General features: G+C 43.1%; 1 protein-coding gene across 2 annotated transcripts in view; it reads left to right on the top strand.

The window, feature by feature from the left end:
* FBXO42 (F-box protein 42) overlaps nt 1-22791 on the top strand; it is a 74163-nt gene that overhangs the window by 17457 nt on the left and 33915 nt on the right. Inside the window, exons 1-4 of one of the 2 annotated variants that reach the window (XM_090024268.1) lie at nt 8139-8159; nt 8289-8555; nt 11234-11350; nt 22173-22307. In XM_090024268.1, the coding sequence (XP_089880394.1) occupies nt 8306-8555; nt 11234-11350; nt 22173-22307 (502 nt within the window). In that variant the 5' untranslated portion in view covers nt 8139-8159; nt 8289-8305. Of the gene's footprint in view, nt 1-8138; nt 8160-8288; nt 8556-11233; nt 11351-22172; nt 22308-22791 lie in introns of those variants that run through there. The other variant, XM_090024267.1, reaches the window with a different exon arrangement.

Genomic DNA, 22791 nt, shown 5'->3' with positions numbered 1-22791 from the left:
GCATACTATGTGTGCTTGGGCTTGGCTTTGTTACTTGGACTCAGAGGGGTTAGCTTTGCCATCTCTGCAGCAAGACAGTCCAACCTCTACATCAGGGCAGCTAGAATAAAACTAGTTATCTTAAGATCTATGGGCAAGTACATAGAACCGTAGAAAATTTGGTTGGAAGGGAGGGTTCATAAGGTGGGCAATCAGTAGGAGAGACCCGATTCATCCTTTGATGCAATTATGAGCTGTCAGAGCAAAAGTAGGTTCCAGGATGTCTATAGCTTTGGGTTTAATAGAAACAGTGTCCGCACATTTTTGATGCATCACTGTTGCACGCTTTGACCTCTTGAGCATGAATGCTGCACAAATATTATATTGAGTGCTTACAGAACCAAAGCCCAGTTCAATGAGAATAGTGATCCCACCGGGAATTAGATGTACTGAATAATGACGCCTGGTAGCAGAGTTCTCCATTAGTCCTGAAGAGCTGCTCTTTTGCATTTGTGTCAAAGAGTTCCTGGAAAAATTAAGCTCAGAATAGAACAAGAAAAGGGGGCATGAATGCCCCAACATGCTGTTCAGCTTGCCTGTAAAATTACCTAGCACTTGCTTGTGTAGATCTCAAGTGCTTTATGCAGATAGGTATCATTCCTTTCACAGTATAGCTGGAGAAGCCAAAACACAAAGGTGGACTGACTTTCCCAAAGTCATGCACCAAGTATGTTGTAGAGTAGCAGGCGTGGGATGCTTTAGGCGCCCTCTCTTCTCTGAACAACAGAGGCTTATTATTTGTTGTTTCCCTGCAGTAAATTTGGAGTAGGATCCTTTGTTGCCTAAGGCAGGAAGAGGGGACTTCATGCACCAACCCTATTATAGTTGCCATTGGCCCCACAGCACATGCTTTGTTAGGGAAATCTGTGTACACAATCACATCCAGTCGCAGGGCTACTCTTAATAGTGCTTTGACTTTGTGGAGATAAAGGAGTGTGTACATCATTTAGGAGGGGGGTTCTCAGTAAGGGAAATATACGGCTGTGGGTGGTAAGGGTTGGAGGAATATTATCTGCAGCATCAGGAAAGCTGCAGGGGTGGAAAGCTGCAATCTAGCAAGATGGAAGGAATCTAAATAGCGTTTTACAGCAGGCCCCTGCTAGGGTTCAGACTCTCCTTTCTTTCTGATTTCTCTGTGAAGAATACATAGGAGTGCCATTGTTTCCATCCTAAGTATGGTAATACCGATGCTGGAGTCTACTTCCTTTCAGCCCACTTCCTGCAATTTTCCACACAAATTTATGAGACAAGACAAACGACCGTTACGTTGTCTAGTAAGGAGGCCCTCCGTGGAGCCAGATGCTCAGTAGCCAAGATGGTTAGCTATGCCGTCTCCCGTGCTACTCTGTGTCGTATAATGCGGTGCACCTTGGTGTGCTCAGAGGATGCTCAGCAGACCAAGTTTTTTGGGTAAATCTGATCTCTTTTATTAAGCCAACTAAAATAGTTGGAAAAATTCTAATTTGCAAGCTTTCAGGTACAAACACCTTTCTTCAGGCAGAAGGAGAGGATGCTCTACATAGGAAAGCAGAAATTAAGTTAATTATGAACATTTTAGTGTTGGAATAGTCTGGCACTTAAAAGGGCATAAAAAGGTACCAGAGGAGAACGGGACTAGGGAAAATCACGTCTTTTGAAGGCTCCAGTGAAGGGGTAGATCTTCTGGGTTTTTTTCCTTCTTGTGGCCTCAGAGCTGCTGGAGATTGCAGGCAGGGAACAAGAAAATTGAACATACAAATGACAACCCACTGTTCCCTTCTTCCCAACCCCCACAATAACATGAAATTAGGAGGGAGGAGAACAGACAAGGAAAAGGAGAGGATGCCTGTCTGAGAGGCTTGGTATTGTTTAGTAATCCTTCTTAATAGTTTGTCATGCAAATGCTCTCCCTGCTTATCATTTATTTAACTTCTGAGCTATTAGCAAGATGGGCTGATGGCCTATCTTCTTCCCTGAAATCTTCTGGAGGCTTCATGAAAGGCTGCAGTATTAATCCACTGGGCTGCACAATTCCTTTGTGCTCCCAGGGGTTTTAACTTGTGTTTTAGCAATTGGCCTACTGGAGATTCAGAAGAAAATCTCATTTATGAAGCTTTCACAATACTTCCTCAACTACTATCCCGAACAGGATTTCTTTCTTTCTTTCTTTTTTTTTTCCCCCCACATTTTTTGAACAGCAAATAAAAGCTCTCCCAAAACGCATTGATTTATCTGTGCTTTTTCGATAAATATTGTGTTTTATAGTGCAACAGGCTTGCTTTCGTGAATCGGAGGGTTATGCATCGAAACCTAATGTTGGTGACTGTTATACATCTGTCCCTGGCAGGGCACCTGCAAGCTGCTGTGTCTGGCAAGCTGGCATCCTGCTCTTAGGCTATTATAAAATTTATGTTGTATCACACTCGTATGATCAGGGGACAACAGGGCAGGCCCTACGAGGAGAGGCTGCGGGACCTGAACCTGTTCAGCCTCCACAAGAAAAGGCTGAGGGGGGATCTTGTGGCCTGTTATAAACTAGTCAGGGGGGACCAGCAGGCATTGGGGGAGTCACTGTTCCCCCGAGCACTACCAGGAGTGACCAGGATTAACGGTCACAAGCTGGCAGAGGGGAGGTTTAGGTTAGATATCAGGAGGCGCGACTTCACAGTCAGGGCGCTAGGGTCTGGAACCAGCTTCCAAGAGAAGTGGTGCAGGCTCCTACCCTGGGGGTGTTTAAGAGGAGGCTGGATGAACATCTTGCTGGGGTCATTTGACCCCAGTACTCTTTCCTGCCATGGCAGGGGGTTGGACTAGATGATCTGCTCAGGTCCCTTCCGACCCTACACACTATGAAACTATATATAGAATTGTATTATAATCCCCCTCTGCTATTATTCTTGGGAACAGGACACTTTGTTACAGCTTTATGGAGCTGGATGGTGCTGCCTAGTCTTCTTACACCCTTGAGACTGGAGCAAATTTTCCTTTTTCCTGCTTCCTTGATAACCAGGTATTGGCCTTTCCAGAATACCAACCTGGCATATGCTTCTGGTTGAAGGCTTCTTCAGGGTCCCACAACAGTGAAAGCAAACCCAAGCTTAGCGGCAGCAATATGGATGTAGCTTGCAGGCGCCCGGTCCTGGAGCAGCTCCCCCCACACCCGACTGGAAGCTGCGCCTGTGCTGCAGCCAGGGGGCGGGTGGCATGGGCACAGCTCCCAGCTGCCTGGCTTCAGCATGGATGCAGGCAAAGTCCTTCCGCTGCTAGTGTGCCATCTAAACCCACGTTGGGCTGGAGTTGCTGCAAGGGCAGGGAAAAGCAGCAGAAGGATGGGTGCACTTGGAAAACACCTGGCTCGGGTATGATTCCCCACTGCCTGGCCCTGACATGGGCCCAGCTGTGCACGTCTGGCCATATGCTGCCAACCCCTGCTCTTGTTAGCAGAAAAAATCTGCAGATCCAGGGCAGAGAAAAGGAAACCTAGGTGCAATTTCCCTTCTCATTCTGGAGCGTTCTCTGGGCTTACGTGGATGTCTTCTGGAACATCCTGGATGCTTTTCCTGCTGTCAGAGAAGTAATAAAATATGACATATATGGGTGAAAATTGTGTCTTATTACGTTATTTTTTTTGAAAGCTGGTAAATCTGAAATTGCTACTCTGGTGTGCTTGTTGAAGTTTAGTGTCAGCACGCTGGCTCTGAAGCCAATCTGTGCTGAAGATGCAGAGGAGTTTGTCAAAAAGGAATTGCAATGTAGGTGGAAGCTTTAACTAGACATGGGAGCAGATTTGTGTGGAATGCCGTAAATGTGGCACCATCAGTTCTGTGTCCTCCGGCGAGGACGTGAATGCGAGACTTGGAGAGCAGGATAAACTGCATGCCTTTCTCAGAGCGGGGATACCCAAGTAGCGTCTGTGCTAGCAATGTTCACATGGCCTCTGATGAGGTATAGTGCTTCTGCTCTTTGCAGTTAGAGAGCAGCCACTGGAAGATACCGCACCACTACGTTACAAGGATTCTTGATTATAAGGACTGGCGTTTATATATTTTTTTAAAATACGGAAGCTTAAATTCTGAAGAAATTGGTAACTTAGATTGTATCACTTGCCAGGAAATGGTTGGGGTAATTTGGTTTTTTTCAAGCCCTGCTCTAGTCTGGTAAGGGCCTTTATAGTGTGTCTGCCAATTAAATAATTTTTTTTTGCAAAAAACCTAGTTGGCCCAATAAAAGAGATCACCTGTACTACAAGTGCTGCTTCCTTCTACCAACTGTAGCTTTTTTAGGGATTTCTTTGTCTGGGTCTAAGCAGAGTGAATAACACCAATCCAGTGCAAAGGTGACAAATGCTTGACTTCTGTGCCTTTTTTAATTCTTTCCTTCCATCTAGAAAAGGCAGCTTGCCACAAGCAGAATTTTTTATTATGCCTGGTGGTCTGACATTTCTCTAGCTGCTTCTTTGCTTTGGTTTCCTTTTGAGTTGTTGTTGTTGTTGATGATGATACAATAAAGCAAGGGTATAGCCAAAACAATTTAATAGCCTGTTAAAGGTTCTCCCTCCTTGGCATCTCAGAGCTTCCAGAGTCTTGCCGCCATCCTCCTCCTGCCTTCTGTAAAAGCATCTTTGACCTTGTGTTACTCCCCACCCCCATTTTAGTGGTTTGAAAGTCACAGGGTGCCAGACTACGCTGCTCCACACAGTTTGCTAATAGTAACGGCAGTTATGTCAAATTAATCTAATTCCAGGCTTCCTTTGTCATAACATTGATCGTATGAGGGAGTTAAGACGGTAGAAGATTTTGAGAGCATCTGCTAATGTGAGAAACGGTATAATTAAATTTACAGTTAACATGGCTTATTCCAAAGGCTTCAACAAGCCTCTAGTTTAGATCAGGATTCTCATATTTGTATGTGGTTTTGTTATCGGGTCTTCAGCAAAGGATTTAAACTGAGTTAATTCTGTTTTTAAAATTGTTGCATGCAAGCTGATATATATAGATAGATATATATATCGATATATAGGAGTTTCTTGTCTACTTGGGTTCAGCCTACCTGTCCGCGATTCCTCCATTTCAGTTGACTCCCAAAGTACCTGAACCTTTCTTGAATCCTGTGCAGAGGAGCAGCATTACTCCGGTTCCTGCCTCTAGGAGGCCTCAGAAAAGCCCCCTTATATTGATTGCCTTATTTTAAAAGGTGAGAAAGGTTGATCCACTTTTTATCAACTGAAAACCAACCTTTCTAATTTGGGGCTTTGTTTTAAAAAGCTAAAAGGGAATTAATCACAGTTTAAAAAAACAAAACAAAACAGCTCCCCATGGTGTTCCCCTGGGAACATGAGTGGATGCTATTGCTCTTCATTAGGGTATCACTGGAGTGAACATTAAAAGGTGGTTTGAACTGGCTTTGAGTATGTAATTATGGAGCAGCTGCAGCAGAGCCCATCCCACTGATGCTTCAGCCTGGCAGCTGTCTACGAAAGGCCAAATTACCACAACTCCTCCACTAATATGAGATTACTCATCCGACTGGGGTCACCTTTTTTTTTTGTTTTGTTTTTTATGACTGGAATGGGTTTAATTACTGAACACAGAAGTCTGTACCATGCCGATTGGTAAAATTGCCTGCAGCTATCGGTTAAGATGGGAGCATTTCATGATCTATTACCTTTGTTGCTGTATTAACTTTTTACTTTAGCCCTCACTAAATAGCTAGAGTGAGTGACAAAAGCCTGAAGTGCCCTAAAACACCATTATCTTTTTTTCTATCTGCTGGGACTAGACAACTGGATGCTTGCATTTAGATAAGCTTTTGCTTTTTTTTTTTCCTCCTGTTTATAGAGGTGGTTGATAAGTAAATCATTGCAGAAGTGCTTTTAAATCTGCAGCTCCTAAAATACAGCAGGTTGATAAAGTGGTGTCACCAGCCATATATTCCCCAGGAGAATCTCTTTTTTTGTCAAATACATGAGAAACCGTTGTTTGATGTATGGACTTAGACCATTGTTGATGTCTGTAAGATAAGAGCAAGCAGCTGTCACTTTTTAGCAAGGAACTAGCACACGGTCTTCTAACATTTCTACTTATTTTACAGTAGAATTAACATGAATTTCCGTATAAAAGTGTTGTCAGCAGTATCCTTCCTCCCACTTTTTTAACTGTATATTAAAGCCAAAGTTTGACTTGCCCAGCTGACCTCCAAGTGAAGCTTTTGAAACACGCTTATGATGGGAATTAAGAAACAGGGCGTGTGGGGGGGGGAATGACATGACTGACTGTCTGAAGGACCTTCCTTGGGATGTGTTTGTCTCTTTATTTCTGGTGCTGAGTATTATTTGACCAAGTTGGGGGAGATATATTTTAGTGTGAGAATCAAATCTTATGTAGTCGCAGTGTGTTAAGTGGGTTAATCATTATAAGGATAAGCTCTTTTTGTTCCATTAAAAGGGCCTTGTCCACTAGTGATATACAAATTTTGATTCCATTTCCTGCTTTTGGAGCAGAAGATTTCCAAACCCTTTTTTAAAAAAAACGGGGAAATGGTTCTTTATTGAGTTGCAAACATTTTCCTATTTGCCACCCAGATTTTTGAGAGCAGGTATTAAAAACAGGTAAATCAGGCTAGTGATGATATATTTATAATTTTCTTCATGCTACCCAGCTAAAATGATGAACGGGGTTGATAAAACTAGTCTCTTTGTTCTTTCAGACTCGCAAATAGCTAATGGTAGTTGGGGTACAGGTAACCATTTGTCACTTTTTAAAATGATTTTTAAGCAGTCAGTGACCTCTGAAATAACTTGGCTGGCAAGTGAACTATGTTTCTCTCATTGAGAAACATAGCTCACTTAACCAGACGCAAGCAGGGCAGGCTGCATAAGCCAGTCTTGTCTCATTCCATCAGCAGGATGGCAGAGGCAGGTAAAGGGTAGCTACATTTTTATTTTGCCTTTTCTGTCTCTAGACCCTGACCCCAAAGAAGGAGTGGGGGAGAGGGGACTTGAGGAGGAGATCTTGCCTTGTTGAGGTCCTTGCTGGTGAGTCCCCAAGTGCAAAGCTTTCCTTGTTTCAGGGGTATAGGTTGTAGCTTTCCTTGGCTACTTAACCAGCTGATACAGGATTGACTTTCTTCATTGTAGTCATCTGGATCTGCCCCTGGAGCGAACTGTTCAAATGAATGTGATACATGTTGGTGTTTAAACCTTAACTGTCAGTAGCAGCTAACTTAATTTTAAGGCCTTTAAATATGAATGAATTGGAATGATCTGACTATGCCACTGGTATAGGTTTTTCCTTGATCAATAGACTTGCAGGATGAGGGCTGAGGCTGGAGTACTGTAGCTACAAGTGGCGAAGCGGTTGAGATCCACATGTTAGGAGCTGGTGACCCTACCCCAGCATTCGGTGTTATAAACTTCAGTGCTGCACATGTGATGTTTTACACTAAGCTTAACTAATGTCACCAGTAAGCTGAAGCCTCTTGAAACTATTGTTCACCTTAGTTTTACTGTAACCTTCCGAACTGCTCTATAAATCCTGTCCACAGTCGCATACAAGGGTGATTTCATTGACCCGCTTGGTCACTTCAGCAGGCAGCTCAGCCAATTTCTCTTTCCATACACTGTCACTGCCCTAGTAAATGAAAAAAACAGGGTGATCGCATGTTTTGGAAGTCATTAGTTTGGCTTCTTCGCATGCTATAAATCACTTGGGAGGGTTGACAGGGTGTGACAGATAGTCCACACCTCAACCAAATAATACTGAAACACCTTTTGGCATAGGATTTATGTTGTTTTTTAACAGAATTGTACAGCCTGTGTAAAAAGACAAGAAGTGGTGGTGAAGGCTTATTTTTTTTTTCCAGCTTTCCCCTTAAAGCTGTCTCGATATAGCAGCACAAATAGGGTACAGAAATGCAAGAGAAGCTATTGGAGCAGGTAGCTCCCAAAGGGAGAGGTGCACAAAACTTCCTCCTCTTCCCCCTCTCTCACTCCCTGCAAAGTTACAACAGCCTTGAAGTGCACTCAGTAGCAAAACTGGTTTAGCAAAGGGGAGCAGCAGAAAGGCGGCTACTTCATTCCTGTTCTTAGTTTCTGGTTGCTGTTGAAGCGCTGAGGATCCCTCTCCCTTTTGGAGTTTACTAAGGTATAACGTACTGTAAACCCCACGCGCAGCTCCTCAATACAAGATGACATGATATCCCAAGTTTTCGGGGATTTTAAGCTCTCTCTTTCTATATGACCTTAATGTGTGTTCCTTCTTTTCCCTTTGAAGCTGTGAAGTGGCATGCCATGGCCAGTTCCTCTGACAGTGAAGATGACAGTTTCATGGCTGTGGACCCAGAAGAAGCAGTGGTGGAAGGGACAATGGAGCAAGATGACGAGCCGCACGCAGAGCTGGAGGTTGAGGAGACGAGGCATAACAGATCAATGTTGGAGTTGCCAGAAGAGGTTTTGGAATATATCTTGTCCTTCCTCTCACCGTATCAGGAGCACAAAACCGCTGCCCTTGTCTGCAAACAGTGGTATCGACTTATCAAAGGTACAAACAGCAACAGTAAGAATCTGTCCCTGTTTGTTATGGACACCTCTAATATTCCTGTCCAACTTTGTGTTTCATACTAAACATTAAACTCTCACTGCTTCCCCATCCCCTTCATTAGTAATCTGGATCTGCACAGTCTCGCTGTGCTTGCGGAATTGGGGCTAGAAGAACAACCAAAAATGTAAGCTTACCTTGCTCTGCACAGATGATTAGCGGCTTTGATTTGAAGTGTCTTTATGTACTATAAAAACACGAGGTATTGTATGTACTGAGTGATCTGACACGGAGCTGGCAGACTTCATGTGATGTGATTTGGAAGTGTGAAAGGGCTAATCAAAACATGCAAGATTAATATGCCATCTGATTACTACTTCTTAGTACTCTCCTAGACCTTGGTAATGTGCACGGCTGCGCCCTCCCATTCAGATCCCGTCTGCTCCATTCCCCATAGCCCCTCATAACCAAGGCCCCGGTTAGTTTGTTTTTTACTCGTTAATTTTTCCTGTTTGTCAGGATACATCTGCTTTGAAATCTTATGATTCAGTTTGTTTCCTTTGTGGCCTCTTGGGGTTCAGCTGCTCAGGGAACTAGACCTTCACTTTGGAAACTTCCTGCCACATCCCAGCGTGTGAAACACTTTGCTTTTAGTAAAAAATCCAAGATCTAGTGTCTTCACTTTGATTTCTGTCCATAGCACAGATCCCCAGTATGGAGAAACAATTGAGTATATTGAAGTACCTTCTACTTTTACTGAAGATACACAGCTGAAACAACACTTAAACACCAGGTTCTAATATGAAGCGTATTGTGTTTCTCTAATAAACTGCAACTGCCTGTGTGCTGCAGGTAGATGATGGTGAACTAAAGCTAGGATCTTTGTTCTTTTGCTAGGCAATATGGCATTTTTTACTAATGCTAAGATTCCATTAAGCTAAATCTTATCCTGTGCCAGGCGTGAGCATCTTGACTTGGCACAGCATGTTTTGTGGATGTTGGTGGGAACAGATGTTCCTGGATCATTGAACATCTGCTGAGCTGTTTTGTGGCAGCCAGGCAGCTAGAAAGCTTCGGCAGACCCTACTTTTACTATTGGAGGCAGAGTCTGGGCTCCCACAGTACAAGCCATAATGCCATACACAGAGCAGCAGCTCTGGCCCTGGCCCTGATCTACAAGGGAGTCATCATAATCCCAGGCAAAGAAGCTAGGTTTGCTCTGTAGTAATTTTAGAAATGAACAGATTTTTAATTAAGACATATTCTGATAGGAATATTAACTGCAGATTTATTTCAGAGTGTTGCCCGGTAGTTGTAGACAGGCTCTTAGGACTTTGTTGTAGCATTATAGCTCCTCAAAGGTCTGCTAAGTAAAAGAGCAGATGCTCATCTGATAGAAGCAGTAGTCATGCACAGATGTTAATGTTCATGGTGATTAGGAGACAATAGCCTTATCTGGCATCATGGAGCGCTAAAATGTTTATATTAAGGTACATGATTGTTTACCTCTTATAAGTCCCAAAGGTGTGCTACGCTTACATAGACCCAGTGTACAGGCATCCTCAGCATTCAGCTCCTACTCTGCCGTTTTGGTGTTTGTGACTCCAGCTGGCAGACTGAGCTGCACTGCATTGGTCTTTAAGGGAGGGTATTGGCTGGCCACTAGTTACACTTGGTTTTTATCATTATCCGTACACCTTTCCCCAGCTTATATTCACCATGTTTCTTTTTGGCTGTAGTCCAGGTCTTTGGAATATTAAGTTAAGGTCTCCCAAGTTTTCAGTCTCCAGCTATACAGCTTTCTGACATATTTCCCTTCTTTAATTGTGCTTTTATCTTGGTCAGGCAGTTCTGGAGTGTGGTAGCCAACTGCCTTTCAGAGCTGATAGTCCACTTTACCTGGCTTTGGTCAGTAGAGTGTAACTTGTGTTTACCACTTGTGCATGATTAGATTTCACAAAGTTTTATTCCATCATCAAGCTGTTGAAGTTGTCTGGTAATTGAAGCTAAGTGTAGAGGTACAGTGTAAATTGCTACTGAGTTCTGATTTTTTTTACTAGTCTTTGTCCTCTGCTGTGTTGACTCCTCTGTAGGTTTTCACTGGAAAAGTTGTAATCCATGTGTCCAAATGCAAGGACTCCTTCTCTAATCACTGACCTGCTGCTGAAGCCTTCCATGCTGCTTCTCTCTTACTAGTCTTATATCTGTTGAATAGGTATTAACCTAGGGAGATTTTCTTTAGACCGCTAAGGCTCGCTACACCAGCTATCATAAAAAAACCCAAATCCAGCAGGTAAGAATTCCAGAGAGAGCAGGATAGCCTACATTATATCCATTACATGGACTATGGATTTGGACCACTTAATCATCAAGGAGAGTAATGCAAGTCAGATAGTGCCCTCTATGATTTAGAGAAGGAGTATTTACCCATGTTAGGCTGAGGTCAGGCAGAAGGCAAGGTGTAGGTGCATCTTGCAGATAACTGAATGAGACCAATTGATTCAGTTAGTCTTTAAGGTCAGCTCTACCTTGCCCTCTCTCTTTATGATTTGACTGTATTTTAGCTTGCTTGCTTTCTTCAAAATTGTCCTGATCATCAGGGAATAGTTCTTCTTTCTGGGTTTCATAGCAATCAGTGTATGCCCAGAAACATGCTAAGTATTGTTGTCTCCTTTATCTAGGTGTGGCCCATCAGTGTTATCATGGCTTTATCAAGGCAGTTCAAGAAGGAAATATTCAGTGGGAGAGTCGCACATATCCCTATCCTGGAACCCCGATAACGCAGCGCTTCTCGCACAGTAAGTATCTGCTTAAAATAGGAATATTCATCCCGCCCATCTAGTAATTCAGTGCATTTTTCTTTCCAGAGGCAGCTCTCGGGTTTCCCATGAGAATTTATAATGAGGTGTTTGTGCCGTGACCCAAGATGTAGCAGTAGCTGTAACTGCGGAGAAGCTTTAAATCTGCTAGTGTAATATGTTGTACTGATGCCAGCACAGAACGTGCAGTGCAAGAGTCTGGATGCGCAATAAGCCATTTTCCATTATTGACCTTCTACTGCTAAGTTATTAGGAAGAAATGTTAACACAGTTAGCAGAGGATTTTCAGCAGTGCTTGAGCAAATGTCAACGAGACTTGTGTTCCTGAATTACTGAGAGCTCCTGGAAATGCTAGCCTTAAATTTTCATCCTATGACTATTCTGGGTCTCTCTCAGTTCTTAGTGGCTGCACTGGCAGAAATGTCACTCTAATGACTTGGGTGCAGTGACTTCGGTGTGGCTTATGGATTGGCAGCTGGTTATGCACTTGCTAGCTTCTGCAGGAGATCTATATACACTTCAGCAGTATTAGGAGGAGGCTAAACTGGAATGCAGATTTTGCTATGGGTATGACTTGTTTGGCCCTCCCCCCCCACACACACACCCTTTACTTCCAAATTTATAGGGAAGAAATGTTCGTATTAGGGCAAGGCGTACAAGTGAAATCATCCATGTTGCTCTCAGATCTAGACATTCCAGCTCTGTTGCACTAGTTAATGTACAAATATATAACAAACATTTCGTTTCTATCTCTGTCTCTTGTCCTGACCCTTGAGGCAGACCACTTTTCAAAGGAACAGAGATTCATTTTGTAAAGTAATCATGAAGTGCATGGTAGGATTCCAAAAGCAAGCAGTCATAAAACTTTCATATTCCAAGTCATAACTTATTAAGTGATGCACAGAATATGTGACCTCTTGCCAAAAGGAGTATAGGAGACAGTGCAGGAAATTGTGGTGGACTCTTTGTGCTCTTCAGAGGTTTCATTGTCCTACTTAAAAAACACAAAGAAGCCACAGCTTATAGCTCATTTTGAAGTACCAGTGCCAGTAAACTGTCTGAAGATGACTTGCAGATTTCCTGTGTATTTTCCTCAATTCTCTGGTAACATTTACTTGATTGTATTCAGTACGGGGGTGAAGGTAAATGATATTTAATTTACTGGCATTAACTTTTCAGATTAAACAAACTTCCAAAAATCAAGTGCAACTCCCTATGAAAGCCACAATTTGAAAACATTATAATGTCAAACATGGTCTGAAAAAACCCACAACTTCTGTTAAAGCAGGGGAGAGATGGCTGGCTAAAGATTGTATGTCTGCTGGAACTCCCACCTGGGATCATGGGTCTTTGAAGAGGTGCAATATATTGTACTCCTGGAGAAACATGGTTTTTAAACAACAACAACAAAAAGCTCCCATTGGATAAATGAGAAAATCAGGAGCTCTCCTTTTTTGCGTTTAATTTTTTTCACTTTAAATTAAAAAGCATAAAAATAACATGGGGGACTACTGCGTCACATAGTGCACATTGCTACAGTCAAGAGAATATGGTTTTTCAGAGGTTTCCTGCTTACGAGTGACTCAAGTCAAAAGATTTGTAAGCATTTCTAGTATGTTCTGGTTCCTAGACCTTTGACTTTTCGTTTCCTATCTTTTTATTCAGAATCCCTTATCTACTTAATCCCTGCAAATTCCCTCGTGTGTGTTTAGCATGGTGCTTGGGTCACTGTTTGGAAACATACATATCTCATTTTTTAAAGTGCCATTAATCTTCAGCTTCCACAGGTCAAGTACTACAGCTGATGAAGTGTGGCTTTAGACACCTAAATTCAAGCCAGCCTTGTTTGACAACTTTGGCCTCTTTGCCCAGAAGCATGAGTACGGTGCTGGGAGTCTACAGGGCTCCTGGCAGAGTTTGCGTAGGAGTAATTTGACTTGTTGTACGAGGTAGCTGTAGTTTCAGTTTAGGTGAATACCTCCTCTGCTTGTTTGACGTGGATAACCTGGTTTCTTCAGTAGATACCCATATTTGGCATGCATTCTCAAGAGCTTTTAGCACACTTGCGAATGCTCTAGAGAAGTAGTATAAGCTTCCAGAAGAGCCTCTTGCCTTTCTAAATTGGGCTGTAGTGGACTTCTCCAAATACTCTATTTTATGTCAATGGACTGGCTACCCACTCTTAACCCATTAACATTGCTTCAGTGTAGCTTCATCTATGGCAGCAAGGACTCTTTAACTGTTCCTGCATATACCTTTCGGTATAGCGTATTGAAAACAGAGTCCAATCTAAAAAGATGATGATATTAATAGGAGGAGGAAAGTGGCAAACAGGAGTTCCAGAGGGAGGTAAGTACAGGATCCTGCTGTTGAAAGGAAAGGGACTTGGTGAACTCGAGCAGTGGGGTCTTGGGCTCCTGAAGAGGCCAGGTGACCACGGTCTGTTTCTCTGAGGGCTGTGCTTAGGCGAGATGATCAGACCCAGTATTTGATGTTTGTTAGTCATTGCTTCCAGTTAGCAAAAGGTTGCAGCTCATCAGCAAGGCTTATAGGATGTGCCAGTTGCCAGGTAAGCAGAGCAGCAAACGGGAGTTTTCAGAGGAGACGATGTAGTTCTTTCAGTCTCTACTCAGCTCCGTGTCAGTAGCAGATACGGACAATGAGGAAACCACTGCTTTAACCTGCCTCAGATCTGCTGTGCTTTTCCTTTTTTCCAGAAGACAGGTGAGATTTCAGGTGTGCGAACTGCATGCTGATGAGTGCTACGATAACGCAAATAAATAGTGCGATGCATGTTCTGGAAGCTCAAGTTTCAGCATTTTTTGGGTGCTACATAGAACTTCCCGGGGTGTGAAAAAGGTGTGAGACCACAAAGAAAATCATCAGTAAAAAGAGAACTGGAGAGAGTAGAAATCCAAGAAGTGCACTGGCAATTTGACTGTAACAGGGAAAGAACCGGGAGGCTTTCAACTTGGATAAGTATCAAGTTATTATCAGACTGAGCTGTTGAGGGATTTGTCCCGGGAGAAATGGAACGGAAAGGTATAGAGACAAGCCTCATGGACGTCTTTGCAGTCTGAAACAAGCAACTACCAGGTGAGGTTCTTAAATCCTCCCCATGAAAGAAAGCAAACAACTATCACTGACATGTCGCTATTAATGAGTACACAGAGAATTCAGCAAAGGACACAAGGATAATAGGAAAAAGTGTGAAAATTAGATGCAGTATTGGATGGGATTCTGAAATAGCCTGGGGAGTATCCACTGGTGGTGATCCACGTTGGGACCAATGCCCCAAAATAACATGGAAGCACAAGGATTTTGGTAAATCTTAAAAGTTCTGGGTGCCGCACTTCAAGGGGGATGTGGACAACATGGAGAGGATCCAAAGGAGGCCACCCGCACAGTCAGGTGGCAGCAGGGAAGGCCCTACGAGGAGAGGCGATGGGACCTGAACCTGTTCAGCCTCCACAAGAGAAGGCTGAGGGGGGTCTTGTGGCCTGTTACAAACTAGTCAGAGGGGACCAGCGGGCACTGGGGGAGTCACTGTTCCCCCGAGCACTGCCAGGAGTGACCAGGAATAACGGTCACAAGCTGGCAGAGGGTAGGTTTGGGCTAGATATCAGGAGGCGCGACTTCACGGTCAGGGCCGCTAGGATCTGGAACCAACTTGCAAGGGAAGTGATGCTGGCTCCTACCCTACGGGTCTTTAAGAGGAGGCTGGATGTACACCTTGCTGGGGTCGTTTGACCCCAGTGCTCTTTCCTGCCATGGCAGGGGGTCGGACTAGATGATCTGCTCAGGTCCCTTCCGACCCTAGAAACTATGAAACTATGAAAAGGAAGCTGAGGAGGAGGAAAATCCTTTCCTGTCTCATGAGCGAGGGAGGGCAGAAAATGGTGTAGATGAGCTGTTACTTGTGGGCTGGAGGTTTTAATTTTGTGGAATATTCAAACCAGTGGCAGAGGGATCTGCATGAATGGGCATGCTGCATCTCTCAAGCATGGGTGCTGATTTGTCCTGGTAGGACCGGTGGGAGCAGCTGGGAGGATCATTAAAATAGCCGTACAAAGAATGGGTGCTGAAGATGCAAATGCAATTCAAACTGCATATTGTGAACAAAATGAACCAATAGGACAAAGAATAAAACTACCGGATCAAACGAGAACATGATGAGTTACTCCTCCAGGGCTTGCCTGCTGTGTAAACAGAAAAGTTGTGGTGTTTTGAAGGACGTCAGTTTGGGGAAGGCTAATGCATCCGGCAGCAAAGTGTTAGTTTCCAAGGATTTTAAATGAATTCCTAAGGGTGTGAATACACAGACATTTTGGAGCTGTTTCCAAAGGGGGGATGTTTCAAATGGGCAGCAGCTGTTAATTTCTAACTGTAGCTAAACTGCACATCCATACATGCAAACCTTTTTGGCAGGCATGCCATAAATTAGCCCCACACTTGCCCCCAGTGCTACTCCCATCCCCTTCCCCTGACCAGTTGGCTTTCAGCCCTTTAATTTTATGAATCTGAAACCTGAAAGGGCAGTGACTCATTGTGTTAAACACCAGCAAATGATGCAGTCTCATAGTTGCCTCCAAAAGCCAAGAAAAACAGCAAAGGAATGTAAAATGCCGTCCCATCGAAAGATCAATAATCCTGGTGCATTTAGTTCTGCAGTAATTTTGTTTAAATGCCATTTTTCCCCTTCAGTAGTTGGAACGTGTTATCAGGGCATTGCTAATTAAAATGACTCATCACTGGAGAGTTTGGATGGCTGCCAACTGTCCAGGAGAGATGTTCGTACCCAGAAGGGGCAGGAGGAGATAAACTGAGAAATGTAGCTGATGCCTTTTCTGTAGTTCATTATATTTCTCTCAGTTCCAGGGGGGAATAGCCTTCATTTTTGTCTAGTGCCACATGCCAGGTTTTTAAACACCTTATTGCTGTATTTCACTTCGGCACTTCAAGGATGGGTGAAAACAGATATTTTTACTGGTTTTACTGAAGTACTTTGGGATCTTTCACTAAGGAAACCACAATATATATGTATAAACGCCTGACATTTGTTCATCAGCTAGAAATGATAAGGAAAATTCCTGGGAAAAGCACCCTCATTTTGGAGAGTGGTGTGGAAAAAGAAGTTGGATGTAAATAGACCACTGACTTAATTGGTTCCCCTTCTGCTAAGACGAGAAGGCAGCCTTTCTTTATACTTCTGACCTGACCTACTAAAGCAACTGCTATAGTAGCTGAAATGGCTAAACCGGACTTTGCTCGGCCTCCTTGAAGTTGAAATAGTCTTAACTCATGCACTTTAATTGCTACCCAGTTACCAAATGAGTGTACCTGTTGGATCTAGTCTTCCCTCTTCTGTTAGTCCACTGCTTTTTGCATTGCTTCTTTCATACTCTTATGTGAGAGTCCGATGCAATGCACAGCAGTAGCAGATAGAATGTAGGGGTTAGAAAGTTTGCTTTGCAGTCGCAATTGATCTCAGTATCCCCAAGTTATTGTAAAAATAACAGATTAACAGATTATTAACACTTCCTGTCATAAAAATATACCACTGTCACTATCTACGAGAAGCTTTGGATGTTAGGAGCCCAAGTTCCTTTGACTTTATTAGGAAAACCTCCCTTGTGGTCTTAAATTCTCATTCCTGCCCCATACAAACCTCTAAGCAGAGCTACTTCTATCATGACCTCACCTTTCTTCTTGCTTCAGGGCTTAATACTCTCCCTTTTAAAGATGTAGAACTGGAATTTCAGCAGTACTGTCTTTTTATGCAAAAAAAATAAAAATAAAAATTGAGCTGCCTTTATGGACTAGAAGCTTTAAATGGTTTACTGAAGAGAAACATGAAAGTTTAAATTATTTTGGTCTAGGATTAAAATACATGCTGTACAGACGTCATGGTGCCTCTCTGGCTGGCTTGTTTTTTCAATCCAAATAGAGGAGAAGAATGCTGCCACCCCCTCCTCCCCCTGCTCAAAAATAATAAATTGGCCACCCTGCTTTGCATGAGTTGGCTGGGACTTGAGGTAAGCAGGCTCCAACAACTCTTAACCTACCTCAATTAGCAAGTGATTGGTTGGCAGTTTGGCTGGAAATCCATCAGGCAGTCTCTAATGGAAAACACAAACCCATTATGACTCTGTTGAAGGTGCATAAAGTGAAGCTAAACTTGTCCACATGTCTGGGGTTTTTTGGTTGTTTTTTTTTTTTTAACTCCACAAGAGATATAAGAGGGTAGCAGTTGGTCTAGTACCCTGGCCTTTGCCTGTAGAAATTTGGCTTTCCATATTTTCATATGGAGATCCACTGTACAATATTTGGCCTTAGTCTTAGTTGGCTGTTTTACCTGCATCACGAAACCGGCTTCCAGCTCTGGTATATAAAAAAGGTGCTACAGCAGCAAGGTGAACTGGCCTGACTTTGAAGTAGGCAGACGCATCATCCTGAAATCCATCTGTGTCCCTATCAGTACATCCTGATAGTATAACTGCTATCAGCAATTCAGGTTTGTGTTCCCATGTAGTAATTTTACTTTGGGGACAGGGGAAGGGGTGGGTAGTTCAGGTTAACCTCTTTGGTAACATAGAAATGGCTCGTTTAACTCAAGTAGGACAAACAGAAGAAACAGTAGAATTACCCAGGGGTCCGCTAACACAGTATGTGTGCCAGTCGGTGTTTGTGCTTGCCAAACGATTGTACTCTTGCATCAGATGTTGACTTGGACCATTGCCCTTGCATGTTTTCGGTCTGCAAATCCCCAATTCCTGCTGTGTGGTCAGCTAATCTGCTCTGCTTTTTTAAGTGAAAGCCAAGGGCAGTAGAGCTATTGGCTTTTTTATGGGCCTTCAATAGAGGAAGCAGGTGATCTGCATGAGAAGTCACAGGTCAGACAATGGGGCACTTCTCAAAGGATGAGAGGGGCTTCATTGCTTCCCCTGCTGAGTGGAGTTATTGTGTCTAAGTGGTTGAATGTACTGTTTTATTGCTCCTAATTCATTCAGGCATAGTGGTTTTCCTTGGTAGGATGAATATGACTTGCATGTCTCTGGGTGGGCTGTGTTTAAAAAGAGTCATTCTTGCTACAAACACATCTCTGGGATGAAGACTTATGGAAGGGGCATTTGATCAGCGAAACCCAGAGGCGTCCTTATCCTTTGCTGGTGCAGAATAAAGTGAGTTGAGTTCAGAATAAATCCCGTGAGCAGTGACCTTCCATAATGATCTGCCCTAAAAACACTTTTGGCCACAAGAGCTAGATGAGCTGTCCATCCTCCCTCTTTATTCCCATTTCTACTTTCCCTTGCTGCTGTTTCTAAAAAATACTGCTCTAATTGAGACACGTTTATTCAGGGAAGTCCTGTGGCCCATATTATTCAGGGTGTCAGCCTCCATGATCACAAGTCCCTTCTGATTGTACAGTCTCCAAATATGGTTTACTTCCTGTTACCTCCACCCAGATATTCATTCACTTTAGCTTGTAATTTTGCAAACTGCACTGTGTCCTCAGGACACATATGCCTTGAGTTTTACGTCAACAGAAAATAAATCTTGGGGTCTGCCAGACCTGAGTCCTGTTGTAAAATGTGCAGCACCAGAAGACCTTGCATTTCCTCCTTTCATTCCAGCCTTTGTGTCTTCCTGGTGGGAACGCTGTCCTCCCCTGTACTGTTGGTCTCACAGCATTGCTTCACTTGTCTGGCAGGTTATTTATGACGGTGCTTGATCTTGAACCTCCAGCTCTGGGGCTGAGGTTGTTTGCATAATTAGAGCTACCCCTCACCTCCATGGTAGATCACCAGCCATATGCTGCTCTATACCATAGGATGGCTGCTGAACTTTGACATTCTCATTTGCTTTTCTCTGTTCAATATATCACCTGCCATTGCAAGGACAATGATCCAGGCTTCTTCCAAACCCCAGCTGATATCTTTTAGCTTTCCCAGAGCTTAGAACACCGCAGTTTTGCTTTACGTGCATCTTTTTTGTGGGTATGATTTACAGCGTGCTTTTTTTTCCTCTTAGCTTTTATTTTCCCTTGGAGATTCCCTGAGCATGTACTAAAATAAAGATGCACTTCTGCAACCTCCCCTTCCTTCCTTCTACCTCAGAGGGACATAGCTCAGGTTTATGTGCTTAGTATTAGACACTGCAGTTTTAATCAGTGCTGTTCTGTATATAATTGGAGTAAATGGTGGGAAGCTTATGTACAGGATGCACGTTCGGTCAGTGCATCCCAGTTGTCTCTTAAGGGCTAATCCATGGTGCTGTCTCTCTGGGAAAGTACTAGTGGTGCCTCCTAAAGTGGCTCTTAAACCTATACTGACATTTCAGGTCATCTTTCTGGGTGGATGTGTAAGCAGAGAACTAAGCCAAAGACAGGATGTTGAGGATGCACACCCAGGAGATTAAATGCCATTTGCAAACTTTTTGAAACGTGCTATTGCAGACCTCCGAGTCCTTATGCAATATTAAAAGCACATAGATGCAATGACTAGTCCAGGGAGGCCCATTTCTACAATAAAAATCAGCAGCCAGAAATAAACTTCCTCCCATTCCAAATCATAATGTGTTTTTTGCCAAGAGCACTGAGAAAATTCCATATTTCTTCACATTTAAGATGCACCCAGTTTTTCCGATACTCAGTTGAAGGAAAAATGCAAAATGTCACGTAAAGATGCATTACCAAGGAAACATCCTCTGTGATTTTACCTTTTTTTTTTAACTTTAAAATGGAGGCCTTTTTTAGAAGAACTACTTGACTTTAAGAAGTGTGCCTTATATTTTAAAAAATGTGGTAGATTAATCTTGCAACAAGCCCTGAAGGTTTGAATTTTGTTGTGGTTTCATGTCAAGGGTAGGATTGAATTTCAGATGGAGGACTCACTTGTGAAAGATGGCTGTTACTACCCTTCCCTTTCAAGCCATCAGACTGACAGCTTAACAACAGTTGTACTAAAATTGCACGTGGAGAAATGCCACTTCGGTAGGGAGATCATGAACTATGTATGTCCTTTTATAAGACATAAGCCAACACCTTATGCTTCATTTGGAAACCACTAGGCAGCCATTGTAAATCACAGAGCATTGATGTAATGGGTTGTCTTCTTGAAATGCTATTTTACACTAGAGCGTAATTAAGCTGTCCTTCAAGGCTTGAGGCATAGCCCCATCTAGAGTTCAGTAGATTAGACTAATATTAAGGGGGGGAGGAGGGGAGCATGAATATCTATAGAAAGGTCTGTTGTCAAAATAGGAGAATCCCTCTCCCTTGCAGAGCTTGGCAGCTGGCTGACAGCTGTTACCTGATCTTTTGCAATAGCCAAGGATCTGAAAAGACCCCCCCGGATTGTAAAGTCAGGTTACAGGCAGCAGGCGCATAGTCTCTGTCAAAGCTCAGCTAACCCTTCCAGTTGCCTTCCTCGCCTGGCCTTACCCTGACATTTGTCTTGGCTAGAGGACCTTACGCTATTAGCTGTCAATCGGATCCCAATCTCTGCCTAGGTTAGACGAAGTATGGAAAATGTCCTTGCTACGCTGCAGGTATTGGGTAACTCTAGAAAGAGGAACAATGGCACTATACCAATGATTCTCAATCTCGTTGGACTCAAGACACCCCTTGTTAGATTTTGGAAAGTGCCAGCTCTTAGTTTTTTCTTGTTTTTCGACAATGGAAAAATAATAGAGCAATTTTTCTGTTGCAAAGAACTCAGAGCCCAACAGGTGAGGCTCGTAAGGCACTTCAGGGTGCCACCGCACCATGGTTGAGAATTGCGGCATTGTACTAAAAGAAATTATAACTAAGACAAAATGCAGGATTCAAGGAGGGAAGAAAGTACTGCTAGTATCCTGTTCTGTCCGGATAGGGTAGAGGTTTGAAAATCTTCAGATTCTAAGAGGGTCAAATAAAAAAAAAATAGTGCTTTTAAGACCATATGTAAGCTACTTAATTTCTGTCTGCTCTACGTGTTTTTGTGTTAATTGTCAAAGGTTTGGATCCCATGGTGATGGTACAGTGGGATAAAAAGACTAGAAGAACATGAGCACAAAAGATCCTTTGTTTTTGTATAAGAATCTAAGTTTTCTTCAATGCCCTTGACAGTTTCCCATTTACCTCCTTGTTGTGTTTGTAGTTTATTGCATATCCGTTAACATAACATTTCACATATCAAGTTTTCTCTTAATCCCTACTGTTAGCATTGCAAATTTGGGGTTAGGTGGTGTTAAATATAGCTGTATTTGGAAGTCTTCTCTGCGCTTACCTAAGTCTCTTTCTCCTAAAATATGTGGGGCAAATATTTAACATAACATATAAGCTACTTTAATGAGCTGGTTTATTTGACTTAATAAAATGGGAAGGATAAGATAAGACGAGATAAGAAGGCACGGAATTCATCGCTACCAGTCTTGGAAACTAAGGACATGAGTTCCTGGCCTTTTCCCCGGGACAGGTGTGTACCTCAGTAACATTTGGCAGCTACAGAAACAACATGGAGTAGCTTAGAAAAAGTAAGCCTGTTCAGTATGTTAGTCGCAGCTAATCTAATTAACTGTGAGCTTCGGAGATGACAGCTTTCTCTGCACTTTTAGGAACAGGTCCAATTAACTGGATAATCACCTTAGATTCAACTTGCTCAGGTTATGCCAGTTGAGGTAACACTACCCTAGTCAACCTTTACTAAAAGGACTATAATGTGTTTTTTGGTGCAGTTCCTGGCCCTCATTTGAAGCTCCATTTTATATTTGGGAGCATGGGAGTTGATTGTAACGGTGTTTTTCTGCTCTCCTCTTCTAGGTGCATGCTACTATGATGCTAATCAGTCAATGTATGTGTTTGGTGGCTGCACGCAAAGCAGTTGCAACGCTGCATTCAATGACCTCTGGAGACTTGACCTAAACAGCAAAGAGTGGATCCGGCCTCTGGCATCAGGTGAGAGGTGACAGATGATGTTTGAGATCTTTTCTAACCCTTAGGCCGATTTCTTGTAATAAACTACCAAGCTATATTGAAGCATAGCTTCTCCTCAGGACCATGCTGACTTGATCCTGAGCTTGCCCTAACCTATCGTGCTGTGCAGTACCTTTGTGTAAGGACCCCCCATACAGTGTACTGTGCTGTGCTGTGCTGTACTGTACTGTACTGTGGGAAAAGGTGTTTTTTTGTGTTTCCAGCAAACTGTTCAATGCCATCTGTGCTGCACTGAGCCCTGCAAGCCAAAGCTGACAGAAGGTATTGTCCTAGGAGGACTGAGATCTTTGCATTGCTTTGGTTGTCAGCGTAGGTATTTTTGCATTGCTTTGGTTGGAAGGCAGGGTTGTCAGTGTAGGTATTTTTGAGCAATGGATAAGACATGTCTGTGCTGGTTACCTACAGCAACCAGGGAGTGTGGGAAACAGGTACATTCCTGTAGTCC

This window comes from Crocodylus siamensis, chromosome 12 (genome assembly GCF_052110815.1).
Source record: "Crocodylus siamensis isolate JL-2025a chromosome 12, ASM5211081v1, whole genome shotgun sequence".
NCBI lineage: Eukaryota > Metazoa > Chordata > Crocodylia > Crocodylidae > Crocodylus > Crocodylus siamensis.
Note: the sequence above shows the minus strand (reverse complement) of the source record. Positions and strands in the feature narration are given on the sequence as shown.